General features: G+C 35.7%; 1 protein-coding gene across 1 annotated transcript; it reads right to left on the bottom strand.

Annotated features, from left to right (window-relative positions):
* Window positions 1–6,112: 6,112 nt before the first annotated feature.
* Window positions 6,113–12,753, bottom strand: LOC115975273 (calcineurin B-like protein 7). The gene is made up of 9 exons (XM_031095988.1): window positions 12,663–12,753; window positions 10,986–11,112; window positions 9,363–9,445; window positions 9,112–9,171; window positions 8,611–8,719; window positions 8,389–8,441; window positions 7,381–7,461; window positions 7,175–7,287; window positions 6,113–6,596 (listed from the first exon to the last, which is right to left on the bottom strand). Exons 2-9 carry the CDS (start codon window positions 11,074–11,076, stop codon window positions 6,542–6,544), a joined length of 645 nt encoding a protein of 214 aa, XP_030951848.1. The 5' UTR covers window positions 11,077–11,112; window positions 12,663–12,753; the 3' UTR covers window positions 6,113–6,541.
* Window positions 12,754–13,187: the final 434 nt, after the last annotated feature.

Below are 13,187 nucleotides of genomic sequence, written 5' to 3'. Positions count from 1 at the left end.
CCATACCCATACCCACGGCCATACCCATATCCACGACCAAACCCAAAGCCACCACTGCTAGACTTACCCAAAAAAAAAAAAAAAAACCATCGATACAAAATCATCAGATACAAACTCACCGATACATGCCTCACTGCAAAACACACACAAAACTCATCAATCCATGCCTTACTGCAAAACACACACAAAACCCATCATTTGCAGCGATCTTGAGCATCCCATCGCTGCAAAACCCATCACTGCAAAACTCATTGCTACAAATTTGAATACATAAATCACAAATTCAAAATTTTACCCATACCATTTTCACTCTCAGTCTCCCTCTCTCATCTCTCTCTCTGTTTGTGGCTTGGCGCTTCTCTACCTCCCCTCCGATCCAATCTACTGTTAATGCTTACAACTCTATGCCAATTTCCACCACATCGAACAGCAATCTCCAAACCATAACCCACCTGACTCACGCCAAACAAAACCCACCACCTAAACCACTCCGCCAAAGAAACCCACGCATAATAACCCACACCTCCGAAGAAACCCACCACCAATCTGCCACGATCTCTACCACTAACCAACCATAAACCCATTAGATCAAAGAGAGACCCATAACAAACCCATGAATAAACCCACTAGATCGAAGAGAGACCCATGATCTACCATGATCTCTTCCACGAACAACCCAAGTACAAACCTCCACACCATGCTGATCGCCGTGAGAGAACCATCAGACCACACCGGGTGAGACAGTGGCCAACGGCAGCCTAGGTTTAGGCATCGTTGGGTGAGATGCGACCTGGGCTTGGTGTTGCTGGGCGATGGTGGCCAATGGTGGCCTGAGGGAGAGCAAAGGGAGATGGAGAAATCATTGAGAGAAAGCAAAGGGAGAGGGAGAAACTTGAGAGAGAGAGAGAGAGACGTGGGAGACAAACCTGAGAGTGGGAGAGTCAGGGAGACAGAGTGGAGAGAGAAAAAGAATAAAATAATATTTTTTTGTTTTACAATTGAGCTACAGTGTGATTCTACATTTAGAATCGCACTGTAGCACAATTGCACAATTGCAAATTTTTTTGCAATAGTCTACATTTACAAGTTTGGATGCAGTGGGGTTTTTGGGCTTTTATGCTAAATTGAACCAACATATGGCATATGTCATTCCCAATGTGAATGCCCTTAGTATTGGGTCTTTCATATGCCATATGTAGGTGAAATTTAACAGAGTCCCAAAAACCCACGTTACCTGGTCTTGCAATTGTGCTATAGTGCCATCCTAAATGTAAGATGGCACTGTAGCAAAAATTGTAAAATGTTTATTATATTTTATTGGGTAGGATGGCACTATAGCACTGTATATATTATTTTATTGGGTAGTATATATAATTTAAATGAGTTGAATAGGAAAATAAAAGTTGGGATGTTGGGTGTGTTATAAATTATATGATATAAACAATAAAATAGCTTTTGAGATGGTAAAATAGAATTTTTTATAGAAATCAGATGTGTATGCTCTTAGGCCGAATAGCCTTAATATATCAACCCCTTTCTTTTCTCTTTTTCTCCTCAATGTGTCCAACACACCTAAGCCAACCAATCACAATAAATCTAAAGCCAGCCAACCTGATAACTCATGCTGACTTTTGTACATGATGAAGAAAAGTTAATGCTATGTTTGGAAGTTTTGGGAGAGAGGAGAGTAGAGGGGAGTAAAGGGGAGGAGAGTAGAGGGGAATGGTTAACCTCCACCTTATTTGGATGTTTTTGAAATTAAATAAGGGGGAGTGGAATAATTAACTTTTTCATAGTTTGTAATTTTGTTAATATGGTAATGGTAAATTTGGTAATTCATTGTAAAGTTGTGATTTACAAATTTGTATTGTGTTGGATTTTATTCCGTGTCAAATTTGATTGTAATTTTATTCAATCTTTTGTACCCTGTATTTGTTGTGGGAATTTATTGTAAGGGTTCTGTGATAGTGAGAGAGAGTGTGAAGACTCAAGCTATTGAAGAATGAAGTGTTTTTGTGGGTAGCTCGCGACTTAGCATCCTGCGAAGTAACTCATGTGCCCTGCACATGCTGGAATGCGAAGAGTCAGGCTAGATGGAGACAACTGTGTCTCGCGAGTATCTCGCAGGTAAGGCCTTCCCGCGAGACACCCGCGAGACATTTTGTTCTGCCAGCCTGTCCAGTCTGATACACACTTTCTGTGCCTACACTCTTTATACCCACATTACCCACAAATGTAATAGAGAGCTTCTGAGAGAAAACCCTAGTTAAAACACTTAAGAGTTAGAAATTGTTAATCCAACAATTCTTTACACCTTTGTTTATGGATTTTCCTCATCTCCTACCTCTCCATTTCCATATTATTGAGAGGTCAATAGTCCAAACACTTACCATACCTTTTGAGAGTGTCCAGTGAGGTTTTGGTGCTGCTAGGAAACATTGGAAGAAGCCAAGGATGACAGATGCAACATAGAGCTTGTTGCGGGATCCGGAGAGCTAGACAAGACACGGTTCTGAGAAGTCTTGTTGGAATAGGAGCTTGGAGGGCTTAGGTATAGAGGGTAGATTAGGCTTGGAGGGTCTCTTGCTTATCCATGTATCCCAACTGATTGTCTAGTGGATTGATTACCGCTTGGAGGGCGGCGGAGAGGTTTTTCACCGAATTCTTCGGTTTCCTCTTCGATAACACATCTCAATATTATCTGTGTTTGCATCTCTCTTCCCTACTTTTGTTCATTTCATTTTACTGCTGTGTTGCTTTAAATATGGATTAGAGTAACTCTATTGCTTGTTTGCTTGCGTTTACACTATTCTGCACTTAGTATTAAGTTAATGTAAAATTAATCAAGCCGTAATTTGAATTGGGGGTCTAAACAAGCTCCAGTGTTTTCACACATTTCGAGCTTTCACATTTGGTCAAGCATCTCTATGTTTTCCTCTCCCTCCAAATCTCTCCAATTTGGGGAAATTAAAAACAAGGAGTTAGAAGTAGTTAGAATCCCTCCAAACCTCTCCAAATCTCCCCTCCTCATTTCTTAAAAAACATCCAAGGTAACTTAACTCACTCTTTTTCCCTATACTCTACTTCCCCTCCATACAAAAAAGCTATAAGAGACATGAAAGATAAGACAAAATTTGTAGAACAGCATCTTTTTGAAAAAATATTAACAGAAAAGCATGTGGATGAAACATTTTAGTAAGTTAGACTTTTTTTTTTTTTAAGTGGAACTTGAGTCTCTGAAACTCGAGTTCTAAGATTTTTCACAAGGAACTCGAGTTTAGGAAACTCGAGTTCTGTACAAATGGAACGAAACTCGAGTTGTTTCATCTGCATGCTATGTATCAAGATTTTTTCTAAAAAGCTACTATTTGGCAAATTTTGCTCGAAAGATAAGCTCATTAAATGAGCATGTCTATTACAAGTGGGCTGGACCCATGGTGCAGTGCACCCAACAAATCCATATGAAAGTAAATTGTGAAAAAAATTGCGCTATTTTTATATTATTTACACACGTAAACCTTACGTAGGAGATATTTACATAAGATATGGTCTCTTTACATAAAACAAATAGGATTGATTCGTTTAAAATGTTAATTATCAACATCAATTGGTGACAGGGAATATCAATTTAAGGTTTTTCAACAAGTGACCAGGAAGGATAGAGGAGTACCATATACACCAAAGTGGACTGCTAGTGCTACTACTACCCTCCGCAATGTTTCCGTATAATTGGAATCCCGTGCTTAAGGACAACCCTCCACACTAGTACCTAATTCCTGATTTAAAGATGACAAGAAAATTTCCTTATAATGGTCATGGATTTTTTTTTTTGAATGGTTTTAAACTTTGATGCTGGAATCTAGTTCTTCTCTTTCGTAGCTGCTAGGAATGGAAGCTTGTTAAAGTAGAGGACGAGGTTCTCTCTTCAAGCATTGCCTTAATTAACCAGATTAGAAACTGTCCAATCGCTGCACAGCTATATGCTTCCGAATTTGGAATTATATTGTGGGAATACGCAATTTTCCATGCTATGCTGTGTTCAATTTTTCTCCATTTGGTGATTCTAGAGGATTGGAACAACTTGTGGATGAATGAGAAAAGCAGCATGAGTTTTTTTAGCATCATTTGTAAGGTAAAGGAATCTGGAATTATATAGGAAATGACATAAAAGTGCATCGTAGCAGCTGTTGTATAAATTATGTCATTTTACCACACTAAAGGCCTACTTTATTATTTTACCACATCATTTTACAACATCCCATTTATCAAATATTTTATCATTCAATTTTATACATTAAAATAATATTTACTACAAATTAAAATAATATATTTATCCAAATTCCAGCAAATATACAAATGCACAGCCAATGGCAGTCGCCACCACCCAAAAACCAACAGCCACCGTTACAATCACCGCCACAACAACAACCACCGCTGCAACCACCGCCACAAACTACATCCACAATCACTGGATCCTCCAACAAATTCCAAATCCAAAAACCTCAAAAAAAAAAAAAACTCAAAATCTTCAACAAAACTCCAACCCAACAGATCAATCAATGAAAAAACTCAACCAACCATTAGCGACGAGATCGGAAAAAGCAAAAGCAACAAAATATCAAATCCCAATAGAGCTGAGATTTAGAAGCAGAAGAACATACCCTTTTTCTTGGTTCAGTCCAAGCAACAAAACTCAGATTCGGTAAGCTCTAAAAGACAAATCTGAAATCACTCACCAGATTCTTCTACTCCACAGAACCCAGAAAAATTAAAAAAATAATTAATATCTAAAAAAATAATCTTCTGGGAACAATTATGCCTTGACTCGTGGAACAAAGCAAGAGAAGAAAAGTCTAACGCAAGTGAAACTTCTGGAGAAAGAAGAAGAAAAGAGGAAAAGAGAGTGACAGAGATGGAGTGGCGGAGAAGGAAAAAAGAAAAAGAAAGAGAGAGAAGAGAAAGTAAAAAAGAATGATAGAGAAAGTAAAAAAGTAAAAAACTATTTTTTTTTTAGCATTCTCATCCGTACCATTGTAAATTTGTAACGATACTGTTTATATGTGGTAAATTTTATGAGATTTGGCACATCTAATAGAAGGGATTTTTGGTGTTTGGTGCAGTAAATGTGCCAAATATTTGGCATTTGACACATTTGTCACATCTGTTGTGGATGCTCTAATATTTGGCAATATTATTATGATAAGTGACAACATTATGGCTCTCAGGAAAAAAACAAAGCTCGCTCGTTTACCCCCTGATTTTTCAAGGTTACACTCTACCTCCGTATATCTTGGACTAAAATTGCAATGTCATATTTTCCATTCAGATTGACAAAAAATGATTAATAAAATGATAAAAATATCCATCTTCTTTTTCAAAGATACACATGACACAAGTCCTATTTTTTTTTTTTTTTTTTTTTTGGTGGGGTTATTTTCCATTAAGTTGGATGGAAAGCATGACTTTATAAACTCATAGGAGTCTTAATCAGAGGGAATTATCATGTCATTTACCGTACTTTAAAGTATAGTCCAGACAAGACCATTGGCAACAATCTGGCTCTACCATTACATAGTTGCTTCAGCAAGTTAGCATACTATCTTTGTGTAGCACATAAATCCCATGCAACTGCCAATAAGCCTTGGTTCAAACAACACTTCCTGCTCTTATCTGGGTAGAGGGTTGAGAGAACCTAATAAAGGTGTGCATAACTTACTCATGAGAGAGAGAGAGACCAATCCACCTTCAAAAGGTTAAAGGCACCAAAACAAAAACATAAAAGAAGAGAGACAGGCTGAAAATTGACATGCATAAGGTCTGGGTTGCCTCGTCTTTATGTTTTCAATTCCTTCTCTTTTAGAATGGGAAAAAGGTACAACTTGGTCGTTGACTAAGCATGGTTTCAAATGCTAACTTGACCAAATTACTCTCAATGATTCTGATCGATTAACAAATCATTAAAAATGACAACCAAACCTCATGGAGTTGTAATCCTGAAGCAATGAAATTCTCCCCCTTGTAGTGGCAGCACCATGGGTAAAGATAATCAGGATGTATGATAGTGTAAAACTAAAGACTTGAAAAACTCAAGAAGAATGATGAATGCGTGACAATCAGTTAACATAGAGGTGTTGCATATACAAATACAAGTGTCAGTATGAGTAGTTAAGTCTCATATTGAATGGAAGTTACAAGTAATTAATATAATGTAATTGACCAGTACCTAAACTTTTAGGTAAGGTGGTAACATGTTATATCATGACTCACTGGAAACTTTTTTTTATGCCATACAGATGAGGAAAAATAATGTAAACTAAACTATGTGGTGAAACATTAAGATTTGTTGTTGTGAATAGCAAACAGGATACACTGGCTGGATCTCACTATCAAAAGTGCTTGGGAGGCGCCTCAGAGATTGTTGGTTCTTTGCTCCTCTCTCTGCCACTTTAGCAGCAACCATGATTGACCAAGTTGTCCACAGGGAATGTGCCTTGAAGTGAACAGCATCTATGGGGGAACTATTTTTATTTGGCAAGTACTTCTACTCTTCAAAGTCAGTGTTCATTATAAAGCTGGGAAATGCCAGAGTTATGTCCCTGGAAAATGGGAAACACTTATGAAGAATTAGAATAACTATATAGTTTGAGTAGTAAAAGCAATTTCAAATGGATAGTTCATCTTGTTAGTGAATATTTCCACCCCCCCGGTGAATTGCTTATTTTACTCTTGAATAGTCAAACTGTTAGATATAGTAAGGTTCAGGGCCCGAGGCCATATAGATTCAATTTACTAGGACCTACTTGTAGTGCAATCAAAGTAATCTTAATTCTACTTGTAGTGCAAGTAAAGTAACCCCAAGGTTAGTATATGGTTAGCCTAGGATTAGCCTCTATATGTATACCCTAATCAACTCATTGTAACACACAATTTAAGACAACATAGATGTTGTTGGGGTTAGGACAAGAGGCTGAACCACTTTAATCTCTATGTACTTCTACTCTCTCTCCTAACATAACTTCTAATACAAACCATCTCAAGATTCTTGTTTCAATGTATGGTTAGTGATATAGAGTAGTAACTAGCTAGAGTTTAAATCCAAAATGATATCATGACCGAGCATTATAAAAAATGAACTGAACAACAGATGATGCATGGATACAACAGTAGGACCTACTTTAAATATGGAAGAGTCATGTTCTTTATCAGAGCTGGATTCTTTTCTACCAATTCCTTCCACTCTTCTTGATCAATTTTCCCATCTCCTTTTGAATCAGCCTCCATAATTGTCTAAACAAATAAACAATGTTGACAACCAATGGAAATTTAGATATAGACATTGAGTGAAAATACAGCAAATATGAAGTGTGGTATGTGTAACACCTTATTGACAATTGATTCCACTTCTTCATCGGAAAGCGTCAATTCAGATTCAGTTAGAATAGCCAACACCATCTCCTTCAACTTCAAGAGTAGCAATTGTGTAGTTCATGAGATAGAGGACGCAACAGTTGAGTGATTAAAGATAACTTGTAGAGAGTGTTAGGAAGTTCAACAATAGTAAAATGTTTGGAACAAGATTTATATGCTGCTATACTTACACAAGAGATTATATACCACATCTGACAAAAACCATATGATAAGGAAAGGTATAGTAACTGTAACATTGTATGCAAGAACAAAGCTATGACAGACAGTAGTTGTTAACATGACTCACACTTCTTCTGCAATTCCATAAATGAAATTTCCAATAAAATCAGCTTTCTCCAAAGCTTTGTAGAAGTTCATGGTGATATTTTTTTGCAAAAATTTCCTTTTTACAACAATGAGAACTGCTCAGTCTAATAATCAGGCTTGCAATAATTGTGAAGGAAAATAACAAACCAGATATCTAATTGGAATCCTCTAATATCTTATTTAGTCTTGTATTGTGATTTCTTTAATTTTTATTTTTATTTTTTATCTTTGAAGGAAATCATAGATATGTCACTTTGAAGACCATCCTGAAACAAAACATATTTGATGTGATTATTCTTTTGGTCCCCACTACCAATAAAATTTTCCTTTGGCAGCTATCCAAGGTTAAAATTGAGGCTAGTTTAAGCCTTACAGGATATGGTTGAAAATAACATATACAATAGGTTAGAATTAAATTCTTGATATCAGATTAACTAGATATTAAATTGGGGGGAATTCCCGCTTCTACTGGATAGGCTCCAATTTGAAGTATTTGTGCTATATGAAAAAACGTAAAGAGATTTCGCATATGGTCATGTGAGTGTTAAAGCCACATAAATATTAGCAACAGTTGAGCAATTATTGTTGCCATTAATTGGATTTTGTGATATATTTAAAGACACCATGAGGACAAAAAGAAAATTTCTAACTCACCTCTTGATGCTCAATGTAGCCAGTCTGTCGCAAATCATACAATCTAAATGCAACTGCAAAAGAATCCTTTCCCAGCTTAGTAATCATAAAAGATCTTGGATAGATAAAGGGAGGGTTGCATATTTCAACATACAATTTATATCTTCACTGGAACAAGAAACATACATCAAGATGAAAATTAAGAAGAAGGAAATGATTTATTGTTGTGACAAATTGTCATACATGTAATTTTGTCTTCTTTAGGTGCATTTGGGTGGAAGATGCTTAAAGACCGAACAAATTCTTCAAATTCAATAACCCCATTATGCTTGACATCAAACAGATCAAATACCTGCAATATGTTTTAGTGTGGGCATGCATATAACTCAATATCAGCTGGCTGAAATTTGTTATGTACAAAGTAAGACAGTTGACAATTAGACGGATTATGGACAACAAGCTACAATGGATAATAAAGTTTTTTATCATTTGTTTTACAATGAAAACATTTTTAGATCCATTTGTTATTCTAAATTCACTTTGAATTCCAGAAAATTGACAAGTTGGATTTCTTTGATAAACAGATACAACCTTTCGTTTTACCCAATTGAGTATACATTTAAAAGAAAAATTATAAGTAATAAATAATTGACATGAGAAGAAACTCAAGTATACAAGGTGACAAGAGACAACAATAGCAGAAAAAGGAAACAAAGAGTACAGTGCAACGCAGAAAATACAGACCCTGTCTGCAAAAAAATTCTGCTTATGGCTGTTTCTAAGAAGTGCAAGATGGAATTCCTCCTGTCAATAGAATTTGAATAAATTAGCACAGGTGCACCAATAATTTCAAGTTCTAATCAAAGTGTTAAAAAGTCTATGTTAACCTTCAACCATATTGATCACAGATTTCAGAAAGTGGACCAAGCTACCACCACTAACTCATGAAAAGAGACAAATCAGAAGCTACATAATAAAACATTGCATAGATATACCTTGTGAACAAGACTATCATCATATATGCAATTGCTTAGTTTCTTGAATAGATCATACAAGGCCTTGATTTCATTGACTGTAACTGTCAAAAATTTAAAAATTCATTAGATTGTCTCAAATGGCAAATCAAACACACAGTTTTGACAATTCTTTGTTTTATCTTCAGCTTTTTGTGGCAACTTTGGCTGCCTCAGTCCCTCCAGTAATTGTGCAAAAGGTTTTGAGGTTTTAGTGAATGAGCATTACAAATAGTCTCTTTGAAGAAAATTTGTTCTGCCCTAACAGCTCTCAGCATTGCCTCTACAAGTTCCTTATAAAGAAAACCAGATTTTTCTTATGCCTTTAGGGGTAGTCCCCCCACCCCTCCCCTATATGCCTACTAACAGAACTTTGATCTTAGCAAATGGTTTTTTCACCTAAAAAACTTCTAAAAAATTAACATATAGATTTTAAAAATTATGATGAACAAGCATTTACTCCCTACAGGTAGGTTAGAAGTACATGTACTGTAACACATTCAACTAGATATGTGTTATTCCCTTGGTGGATGGACATAGAAGTAGATGGTGTCACCTTGCACCTATGCCAAAACCAACACACAATGTGCAAGGGAGTCAAGATATTGGCAAGCAAAGTGGAAAATGAGCTAAACAACAATGCTTGCAGCAACTAACACCAAGGCTACACCCATGCAAGGGCAATTTCGAAGATAGAGGAGAGAAACACCCTGGCATGTGCAGCATGGAAACAAGCATGGTGCATTAAGCAGTAGACCTTAATCAACTTACTGGCAGACTTGTATTAGGTAAAAAATAAAGGCATGAACGAACTTGATGCTCCTACTAACAACCTGGTTCAATCTACTTTAGAGGCATGAGGGAGTTTTTCTCTACTTGAATTGTGGGTGCAATACAGGCAACACCATGTTGATAATGGCATGAGTATAGCTTGAGGAGAAATATCCGTAAGCACAATGCTAGCGTACATTGAGACAATAGCCAGTTGGTTACATACACTCACTTCCGTAGACCATAGTTATATCCCACACAAATAAGTACTCAAGAAGCCATTGCGAAGGAATGGCAGGGCATGAGGTTGAGAAAGTAAACTAATGCAAAAGGCCAAAAACCTATCAAGTGAGCTAAGCTTTTAGCTAGCACTTACATGGACCAACCATTATCAAGTAAACTAGCATTGATTCAAAATGCATGGACTGATTGGCAGATGCAATGCGGGGCATTGCATGGCATATGTGACTGTCCTAGCCTTGCAGGTTAACTAACTAATAAAAGGAGACGTATCCTACAGGCAGCTGAGAATAACTACCAAGACACTTGACAGCATAGCGAATGAAAAGCCAGTTGAAAAATCTTTTCCTAGATAGGCTAGAATATAGACTTCCTTAATCTGAATAAATATGCTTTCTGTTTCAGTTTCATATTTCCACTTGTTTGTGTAGCTGAGAGCAAGTAGAGAAAGGCCACAAAGAAGAAAAACTGAAGCAGGGTCTAATTAGGATATATAAAAGAAATAAATTTGATAACTTAAAGCTGTCTGTCCTTGATCTGATTATTTCATTTGTAAGTTAAAATTGATCAAGTCAGCTCAAATTTTCTACTTACAAGATGTTTCAGAAGCAAGAATGATAGCCTCTTGATACCGAGGTTTTTGTTTATTCTTTTTCAAGCTGAGGCAGCTCAAAAAAGCACGCATGATGCAAATACCGAGTTGATGCTTTGTAATATAGAACTGCAACATCCAAAGAGAAAAAAAAAATTAAAAGAAATCTTCAATATAAGAGATAAGCTTACAAACATTCATGTCTCATTTTAGTAGATTTACATTTTTGGCTGGAGTTCTCTTTGACGGAAAGACAATTTAAATCCTTGTTACATATAATATTGTTCTATTCTTTTTTACATAGCATCTGATTTGAGTCTATTTTGATTTAGTGAACATATGAAATATGCCAATTTTGTTGCGCTAAAGGAAAGTTTTCTAAATTTTCATGAAATGACAGATGCATGTCAAATCCAATTGCAAATAAACGGACTCGTTCTCTCTCATGCAAAGTTCAAGCATGTCCAAAACTGTTTAAGTTTGATCCATAGGATGAATGGTTTGCTGTTCTTTCTCTCTAGAGTGTCACGGCCTTTCATAGGCACTTGTGCTTCCACTGCTGATGAATCAAATTAATAAAAACCTAAAAGACATTTATGGTGAGTCATGTATTTATCACTACGCAAAAAACCATGTGGATTCACAACTTGAATGGCAACATGACACATCTAAAGACATAGATATCAGAAACTTCAACCTTTCAAGCATTTTTTTTTTTTTTTCTGAGAAGGCCCAATCTAGACCACTGACCCTTGGTATTTAAGAAACTACTGGTACTTGCTTTTGAAAGGGGGGAAATAAATTATACTTTTCCTCCCAAAATTTGGTGTAGGTTTGATTTTGGTTCTTTAAACTTAAAAACTTCAGATTTGCTATCTGAAATTTTAGAAATAGAACAATTTGCTCCCTTCATCTATTTTTCTGTTTCAGTGACTAATGGTATGCAAAGGCATCCCATTTTTAAGAGAATTAATTGAATTAACTATATTTGTAGGGGACCAAATTCGAACCAACCTCATATTTAAGGGACCAAAATCGAACCAGTTTCATAGACAAGGAGAGATGGAATTTTTTCCTTTTTGAAATTTCAAGAATCAAATCCGAGTTTTTTAAATTAAAGGACCAAAATCGAACTTATCCCAAATTTCAGGGATCAAAATCTAACTCTTCTAAGGTACCCATCATGAATATGTTACTGTAAAAGTTATAGCAAGAAATGAGCAATTCGATCTCATAAAGTCAAAAATCATAAGCACCCAGTTGCCATACCGGATTGAATCTCTCAAAACCAGCCAACTATAACATCAAAACTATAAAGCATGAGATATATAACATAATCCAAAAGTGATACTGTAACTATAGGTGTAGGACCCAAGTAAAGCCACAAAAAAAAATGTAAAACAGTGAAGTCAAACCAACACAAAGTAAATAAACACAACCGGCCTCTTCATGAATACGAAATACCAACTCCTCTGATCCTCATTATAAAAAAAAAAAACCAAAAACAAAACTCAAATTGGACTTGATGAAAGAAATAAACTATATATGAATGTCTATCTCAAGCAAACCAAAAAAAAAGAAACTATATATGAATGTAAAACAGTATGCTAAACTTGATGATGGAAGAATGGAAAGAACTAGTTTGATAGTGTTTATTGATGAGGGCAATAAAAACTGACCTGGGTAGTCCTCAATAGCTAGCTGTTCTCTTGCACACTGCACAGTTTCACAGCTTTTCAATCTGCAGGACTTGTGTGTTGCACTTCTTCTTCTTATTTCTGCATGTATCTGCTATAATATAAACTTTTTTTTTTTTTTGGGATATGCTATAATATAAACTTGTATATTTTAACTTTAAAGTCCATAATGTCACTTTTATTATATTTTGTTTGGTTCGACCTGAACTCAACCTATCTTAATAATACGTTGAAAAGTAGTATTTCAGGCATTCAAAAGTCCAAGCCAGCTGCTATTGGCTTAAGACCGTTTACTATCACTGTGATTCGTGGAGCCAACTTTTAGAGAGGTTATATGATAAACAATATTTTCATAATACTTTTACAATAAATCATGAGTTATAAATTGTTATTGGTTCTAATTTAAATCTTTGCTGATATTACTTTTTTCTTACTAATTATAACCCGTAATAATGTATCAATTATAATTTAATGTGAAAATATTGCAAACATAACATTTCTCAAATT

Source organism: Quercus lobata, chromosome 2 (genome assembly GCF_001633185.2).
Source record: "Quercus lobata isolate SW786 chromosome 2, ValleyOak3.0 Primary Assembly, whole genome shotgun sequence".
In the NCBI taxonomy this organism is placed as follows: domain Eukaryota; kingdom Viridiplantae; phylum Streptophyta; class Magnoliopsida; order Fagales; family Fagaceae; genus Quercus; species Quercus lobata.
The sequence above is the reverse complement of the archived record's forward strand: the minus strand, read 5'-3'. Positions and strand labels throughout refer to the sequence as shown.

What these genes read in the sequence shown, in the direction of transcription:
- LOC115975273 (XM_031095988.1), bottom strand. Translation starts at nt 11,076, where the DNA reads ATGCGTGCTTTTTTGAGCTGCCTCAGCTTGAAAAAGAATAAACAAAAA. An exon ending in ATGATAGTCTTGTTCACAAG is followed by an intron (nt 9,172 to 9,362) that starts GTATATCTATGC and finishes TTCTATTGACAG; the next exon opens with GAGGAATTCCATCTTGCACT. An exon ending in TAAAGAAGACAAAATTACAT is followed by an intron (nt 8,442 to 8,610) that starts GTATGACAATTT and finishes ATTCTTTTGCAG; the next exon opens with TTGCATTTAGATTGTATGAT.